The sequence below is a fragment of the Aplysia californica genome, unplaced genomic scaffold (assembly GCF_000002075.1).
Source record: "Aplysia californica isolate F4 #8 unplaced genomic scaffold, AplCal3.0 scaffold00236, whole genome shotgun sequence".
In the NCBI taxonomy this organism is placed as follows: Eukaryota; Metazoa; Mollusca; class Gastropoda; order Aplysiida; family Aplysiidae; genus Aplysia; species Aplysia californica.
The window spans coordinates 991076-999430 of NW_004797506.1; the positions used below are offsets into that span (position 1 = coordinate 991076).

General features: G+C 42.8%; 1 protein-coding gene across 1 annotated transcript in view; it reads left to right on the plus strand.

Moving 5' to 3' along the window:
• LOC101855732 (spermidine synthase) overlaps positions 1 to 5083 on the plus strand; it is a gene marked incomplete at its 5' end in the record, with an annotated part of 7717 nt that extends 2634 nt beyond the window's left edge. Inside the window, 4 exon segments of the mRNA XM_005100123.3 lie at positions 90 to 173; positions 864 to 1009; positions 1449 to 1571; positions 2275 to 5083. Of these exon segments, the coding sequence (XP_005100180.2) occupies positions 90 to 173; positions 864 to 1009; positions 1449 to 1571; positions 2275 to 2304 (383 nt within the window).
• Positions 5084 to 8355: the final 3272 nt, after the last annotated feature.

Sequence of the window (8355 nt, forward strand, 5' to 3'; positions counted from 1 at the left end):
ATCTGTCCTGACCGTTTTACTTTGTTCATTTTGTTAGGGCCCCCTCCCCCGCGTCTGTACTGACCGTTTTCCTTTCTTCCCTCTACCAGGCCCGGCCTCCTCCCTGTTCCAGAAGCAGTACTACGAGCTGATGAAGAAGGCGTTGAAGCCTGGAGGTCTAGTCTGTAGTCAAGGTGGGTAGTGATGGTCATTCCGTATGCTCGAGGGCTTTGTTGTCAAGGGTTTTTTTTTAGTTTGTTGTTTTTTGGAGGTTTTGCATTGTGTTTTGTTCTTTGGTTGGGTAGTTGATTTGTTTGTTTTTTGTTTATGCTTTTGAAAATATTTTTTAAAAAGAGGGTACCTGCATTTGAGAGGTTTTGCATTGTGCTGTTGTTTTGGGTTGTTTTTGGTTGTTGTTTTTTTTTTTTGGTTGTTGTTGTTGTTTTTTCTTGATCTGCGCATCTTTCTCTCTGGTGCTCGCCAGCCAAAAAGCAGGGACTGGAACTGAACTACATTTAACTGCCAGTCAAACACCTTACTACTTACAGCTAGGTCTAGACATCCCATGTTTTATCCCAGTGTTTTAGTTGCACACAACTCTCTGTTATGCGTCCCCTCTTTGGGCAAAGTATTCCTTTATTAAGCCTCTTTCAGTTGTAAATTCTTAACCTGATTTCATGGTAGATGGGTTTTGGTTTTGTTGGGGGGTTTTAATCGGTAATTCCAGAAGTGCGCAAAAATTGAGTTGTTATATTTAAATGAAAGAAAATACAGAAAGCCAGATGTATAAAGAAGTTATTGTTATCAATCCAGGCCAATAATTGAGAAACGCCTGATTCCATTGACTGGTGTTATATTTGTTTATGTGTTATTTCCCCTTACAGGAGAGTGTATGTGGGTCCATCTAGAGCTGATAAAAGGCATGTTGGAATTCTGCGAGACCCTGTACCCGTCCGTGTCATACGCCTACACAGCCATACCCACGTATCCGTGCGGGCAGATCGGATTTGTTATATGTAGTGTGGACACTGTAAGTATGTGTGCTTGTGAGTGGGCTGGTGGTTGGAGGGTGCTCTTGTGTGGTTTGCTCTTTCTTCTGCTCTGAACATCTATCCTCTTTATTTTTCCCTTTTTTTTTTCTTTTGTATGCTACTCTCTTGAATGCTGGTGGTTGGTGGGTGATCTGATATGGTTTGCTTCTTCTTTCTTATCAAGTGTCTATCATCCTGATCTTTTCTCCTTTTTTTGTTTGTTTTTTTGTTTGTTACTATCTTTCAACTCCTCAAATGTTACTCAGACCATGAGTACTAATGTTCTATCTCTGCTCTATCAAAATGGTAAGATTATTTGGAGTCGTTATCAAGATATTCCCATTATTGCATTTGAAAAAGTTTGACATGATGTGAAGATTTTTTGCCGTGAAATCTGCAAGAATGCTCATTCCTTTTGTTCATTTCTCCTCCTGCCAGGACATGGACTTTGAGAACCCCGTGCGTGCGCTGACCAGCGACCAGGTGACGGAGTTCAACCTGAGGTACTACAACTCTGACATCCACAAGTCGGCCTTCAAACTGCCGCAGTTTGCCCACAAGGTACGCGGGACCAGCCTGTTGTCATGTGTGGCTCACGTCACGGAGCAAAACTTCGAACATTTGTTTATTTTAGTAAGGTTTTACGGCGCTCGCAAATGCATAAGGTCATATGAACGCCAAGGGGTGGATGTCAACAGAGAAGTCCAAATGGGGAATCAGACTTACTCTGCTCACCTCTCTAGCCTCAACAGCGCAAAGTCTGCTTTGACTATCAAGGCACCCCGGAAATAGCAGTTCACAAGAGAGTGACAAACATACAAAAGAGGTAGAGGAATGACGACAGTAAGGATGAGAAAAGAAAAAGCAGCAGTTTTGAAATATTTTTTAAAAGTTGTTTTAATATTTTTTGAGTGTTTTATCATGGCATAAGATGTTTGTTTAGTTTTATTGTAGCGGTAAAAGAATAACAATGAAAACATCTCTCATATCCGTTGTTTGTTTTAATTGTTTTAAGACTTGTATATTTTGTGGGTGGTTGCTGGGTGCTCTGGTGTGGTTGGCTCCTTCTTTCCTGTCAAACAAGTAATGTCTTTGTCTCCCCTTCTTCTTTTTTGTGTTTGTTACTCTCTTGTAACACCTAATCTTCAGCATTTATGTGACCTAGATCTAATTGTGTTGCAAGTGCCGTAAAACCCTTACTAAAACACATAAAACATGTGTAAATATAATTTCAAATGTTCGGTATTTGTTCCCCTCCTTGCAGGCGTTACGAGAAGGAATTTCCAGTAAGTAAAAGACTCTTGTGTGCTATCCCGGACCAACTTCTTAGGCCATGTAGATCATCGTTGTCGTGTGTGCACAGAGCGTCGCAGAGAGTCACGGAGCATCGCAGAGAGTCACGGAGCGTCTATTTGTGTCTGCGGGGAAACTGGAGACGGACCTGTGGCCTTGTCGATGTTGTCGTGGGAACGCGTTTTGTTTTTTTATGTCTGTTTTTTTTTTTTTTGAAATGATTTTAATGCAGATATGTAGGAAAGTGTTTTCTGTGAAAATGCTTCTGCCCTCTTTTTTTTTTACTCTGGGGATATTGCAGGTGTCACAGGGAAGGAACGCTGTGGAGGGGGAGGGATATCTGTACGCAGAATATTGGCAACCTCATGGGTTTTTCTACAAGTCACTTTGCTTGCGCATTTGGAAAATGTTTATTTCTTTGAGGCATTTATGTAACGTCACAGACCTGCTAAGTGACCCCATAACACCCCCCTCCTTCCCCCCCCCCCCCCCCCCAAGAAAAAAGAAAAAGAAATAAGATTTTTCCTTGTATTTTTGTTTGTTGAAGGACCCCTAATAGATTGGAAAATGTTGAGTTTTGAGTTGTTTCATTGTTTTCCTGTCATCAAGGGGTTGGCAAAGAATCGTTCCTGGTGGGCGTCTGAGCCAAGCTGTGTCAGAACGGCCAGTAAGTCTCTCTTCTCCTGCTCCCTCCTAAGCAGCACTCTCATTGTCATAAAGGTACTGGAGTGCACAAAGATATCGTCATCATTACCATTGTTTCATGTGCTAGGTTAATTATTGAAGGTGACATTTGTGAGAAACATCCCACTTTGTGACTCAGCGATCACATTGTCAAGCTATCAATAACAAAGATGGTTGATGTTTGCGTCTGTTGCATCAAGGTGCTGTTTGGGAGCATAGTTTCTGGGGGGTTTTTGGGGGGTTGTTTCTTTGGGTTGTATGTGTCTAAAAGCTTTTGTTGTCTTGTCATGGTTCTGTAGGGGCTGAGAGCACTGAGGTTCTGTAGGGGCTGAGAGCTCTGAGGTTCTGTTGGGGCTGAGAGCACTGAGGTTCTGCAGGGGCTGAGAGCTCTGAGGTTCTGTAGGGGCTGTGAGCTCTGAGGTTCTGTAGGGGCTGAGAGCTCTGAGGTTCTGTAGGGGCTGAGAGCTCTGAGGTTCTGTAGGGGCTGAGAGCTCTGAGGTTCTATAGGGGCTGAGAGCACTGAGGTTCTGTAGGGGCTGAGAGCTCTGAAGTTCTGTAGGGGCTGAGAGCTCTGAGGTTCTGTAGGGGCTGAGAGCTCTGAGGTTCTGTAAGTAAGAGCTGAGAGCACTGAGGTTCTGTAAGTAAGAGCTGAGAGCACTGAGGTTCTGTAGGGGCTGAGAGCACTGAGGTTCTCTCCTCACGATATTGGCAGGGACAAAACGAAATAACGAGAGAGACTCGAGATTCAAGGGCCTCTTTTAATTTAAACTTATTTGTCTCTCGTGTGCCATTGACTGTTTCTTTTTTTTTTTTTTTTTCTTTTTTCAATTTCCAATATAAAATGAATTTCTTTTAAGGGCATCAGCTTTAATTTGATGCACAAGTTTTGATGGTATCTTATTAAATACTTGTATCAGTTATTTATTATTTTTTAACAGGACATATTATGGGTGGTATCAGGCACCGGTCAAATCTGGGATTATCATTCAAAAGTTACTGAGGCCTGTAGTACTGGAGCGTATTGTTTTACGTTATTTGTGGAGATAATTACAGTTCCCCCCCCCCCCCCCCCACACACACACACACACACAGGGAATGAATGTAACAGAGGAACTCTCAAATACCGGCCAATGATACGTACCAGTAAAGAGACAAAAATCAAACAAATTTTTCTTCTTCTGTTTCCTGCACTGGTGTATACCAAACTTTTCTCTAGAGTCCGCTTTGCGACCTGAGCTACCACTACGTTGAGTTTCACTTTACATACCCTGTATTAGAGAACTGTTTGCAAGAAAGTATGTGAGCCACTCTTACACGTGGGTACCTACATTTGATGTTGACGTTCAGTGGGATCAAGTGAAATATGGAGTCAACGAAAAACGTCCAGGCAAATTCATTCTACGTAGGTTCTGCTCACTGACAGGTGCACAGACATTTCCAAACAGCTCTGTATTTCCTCACAGAAACGTCCCACGTGCTCATAACTCATGTGACTTTATGCAGTTCTGAGTTCTGGGGGCCGTGCTAAAACTTTGACCGGACTGAAACAGATTTGGGACGACTGACACAGCGGAGCGCTGGTCTCATTTCCGTCCGGTCGTCGTGGTTTTGTTCGTGCAGGCGTTGTCAAAGACTTGCCGAGATGACGTTAGGTACAAATCCCTATCCTCATCTCCGTAAAAAAAATTTCTCTTTATGTAAAATGTTGTTTCTGTAATGTTGAACAACTACGCTTATCGTTTATGACAGGAAATTGAATGTTTTTGCATCCAGTGGATAACCATATCCAGCCGTACAACATTTGAGCATTTTCTCCATTTGCTGTTTTGTTTTCAAACAGTTTGATCGAGTGATTGCTCATCTGTTCAGGACAGGGGTTGTTTTTTTCTTCCTTTTGTAAGAGGCCCAAAGAGATGTGCAGCCAATTATCCCCACGTTATTTTCCTTGTGGATCAGGAAAGAGGGCACTAATGAACCTTCCGTCTCATGAAATTAGGTCACGTAAGGACCTATCATTTTTGACATGTCATCTTTGTGTTGGATTGTCATCTTCTGTTGTAGTAATAAAACGGAAAACATGTTTAGCAGGAAACGGTTTCATGTTTTGGCTTTTTTTTTTACAATGTATTTTTGATATCACAGATTGTCATAAATGTTTGTGCAAACGTGCATCATGTATGTACTGAAATGTGACTCTCATGTCTCAAATCTGGATAAGTCTGTGACTTGTGTCTACATAAGCTTGGAGGTCTGTACATGGAGATTTTTGTATTTTGTTTTTTTAACTTTGGGTACCCGGTACCATTGATGCCGGGTACCGGGGGCCAAAGGGGGGGGGGGGGGGGGGGGGTTGGGGGAGCACGTGGGAAAGGAACTAAAACTAAAAGAGAAAGAAGTGTTTAATAAGGGAGATAAATCTTCACAATTACAAGGCCGAAGATTATTTAATGGCGATTTATTTCCCTTGATCACCCTGGCCTGATAACACATGTACTGACCGCACGGACCCGGTGTGGGCTGGGGAATCTAGTTTTAGTTGAATTTGATGTATTTTTACGCCCCCATCGATACAATTTAGATCCTACATGTGGCGGGCTCCCGACCCTTCCTGTCAGGAGCTGCCAGGGCTGAGAGTTGAATGATACATGTACTGTACACGACAACCTAGCATCTGCGTCTGTTGCCATTTGTTGGTCTAAAAGACTAAAAGTTGCCATTTGTTGGTCTAAAAGACTAAAAGTTGCCACAAAAATGGCAAAAGTTGCCGTTAATTTTCAAGCCTTCAACTAGCTGTGATGACGTAATGCATTGTATATTGATAGAGATGACTTAATCTAACGCGTCAGAATTTCTTGTGCTCTGTTTTAAGCATCCAGAATATTTTTTGTAGCCTCACAGAGTGTAAAAATGTGAAGAAGGAAAGTTTCACGACAGAAGGAAATTAAAATTAGAGCAGTACGTAAACAACGGCAAAAAGGAACAAATGAGGGCGCGTGTCCACCTGTCCGAGGATTGGCCGTTTGTACCCTAAACGTGTTTTATTCAAGAAAAAGTACAGGATATTACGTGTAAATTGTGGAATCACACACAAGGGGCCTGCCAGTGTCAGTATTCGGTTTTGGTGGAGACACGCTCTAACATAACACATTTGTATATTTTTTTTAATGTAGGAACTTCAAACTAAATGACATTACGCTATACAAATACACACACACACACAAATAGATCAGAAAAGTAACACACCAACACAGAGGGAAAAAGAAAAGACAAACAGCAATATATGATCAATAGTCTGTAATGTACTTATTACTCTTCGCGTGAAAAGAACTCTACATGGACGCCTTAAAACTATCAAAATATACGTCTGTGAACTGTTATGAAGTAGCCTTTTTTTTTCTTTTTTTTTTGTTGAAAAGTGCAAAAATCACGGCTGCGATTCGCAGACCAAAAAATGCCAAAAATCGCGTCCGCGACAAACGCAGATGCTAGTACAACACCACAGCAGAAAACAACCACCCATTGTCCAGGGGGGAAACGTCGCTGCTTTAGACAGGTGGCCGTATTATCGTCATCATCATCATCATCATCATCATCATCATCCGGTGCCTTGCCGACTGGCGTGGGCGATCATGGACCTCCACTTCACTCTGTCTTACGTTACAGCGATGGTGTCTGTTGTTCTTGTTGCTCCCAGCCATGTTGTCATCTTGTCCAGTATCTTTTCCCTCTCTCTCTGCCTCTGCCTCTCTTTCCATCAAACTTGCCTGTTGTTACAATATTATTCTCCAATATTTCTTTCCGCTTAGTGTGTCCAACGAAATTTGCCTGTCGCTTTCGTATATTCGTCATAAGCTGTCGTCTGCAATTTGCTTCAACCAAGACCTCTGCATCTAATTTTGTTTTTCTATCTGTCCATGGGATACGCAGCATGCGTCTAATGAACCACAACTCTGTCAGAACAAATGTAATTGCAATCCGCGGTAACCGGGATAACCGGATACGTGGCTAGGTAGTAAACATAGCTAGGTCTGTGGTAGTATGATCTCGGCACAGCTCAGAACAAGTCAGCCTGGCGTCTGTTACAGTCAAGGACCTTTTTTTATAACTATTTTAGCCTGAGGCCTTATCTTTAAAACTTTTGTCCTTGGCTTTTGTCTTGATCTTACGTCATTTCACGGCTGTGGTATTTTCTTCTTCTTCAACACTACGACAGAGTTCGGAACACTGCGCCGTGGCGTTATTGTCAGCGTGTATTTTGTGTGGCCCCTGAAGGGGGGTTATTCTTTTGTCGTTACGTTTGTAAGGTCCTTGGTGTGGCCTCTGTAGTAGTGGTAGTGGTGGCAGTAGTAGTAGTAGTGAAGTAGTAGTAGTAGTAGTACATGTAGTAGTAGCAGCAGTCACTGTAGACGCCGTACACGTCTGCCACGCGCCTTCCCCCATCAGTCCGGAGCTGGCAGTTGACAATGACACTTTTACGGCAAGCCTCTCGGTGCAAAAGACCGAATTGGAAGGAAATTTGGGGGATGGGTTACTCGGTTTGAAAGGAGAGTTTCCTGGAGACAGCATTTAAATCTTAGTGCCTTGTATTTTTTTGGTGAAAATGGTGAAATGGTATAGGTTTAACTTAACCGTCCACTGTCAAAACTATTAGTGTTGGGTTATTTAAGAGGCGGGACTTCCGAGTTTAACGTCCATCTCCAAGAGGACCGAGTCAAGTGGGAAATTTGTGTAATGTGTCTTTCTCAAGGACACAACGTCGGACCGGGCTGAGTGTTTTTGTGAAGCGCGTCAAGTTAAGCCACCAGAGACTGGTCCCAGCAGTAGTGCTATTGACTGGAGTGTCTTTAGGCCGTTCCCAAAGGGGGGATATTATTAATAATAACATGTTCGTATGCACAGTAGAATTGTCAATGGGCTGATTTATCAATGTCGTGCTCATACTGTGCCGGAACAACAAAGGGGGAACTGCAGCTTGTTCTTTCCTCGTCCTGACTGTCGTCTTTTTCCCTCTACTTCTTTTCTATGTTTTTTTTTTTTCACTGTCTTAAGTTGTGACCCGCTATTTCCGGGGTGCCTTGATAGCCGAAGCAGACTTTGTGCTGTTGAGGCTAGAGATGTTAGCAGAGTAAGCCTGATACCCCGTTTGGACTTCTCTGTTGACATCCACCCGTTGGTGCTCACATGACCTTATGCAGTTGTGAGCGCCGTAAAACCTTACTGAAACTAAAACTAAGAGAGTGGTCCCAAAAGATGAGATCCTTGGTATTAAAAACTTCCGCGCGTGGGGATTACACTTGAGATAACACTTTACTCTCTCTCTCTCTCTCTCTCTCTCTCTCTCTCTCTCTCTCTCTCTCTCTCTCTCTCT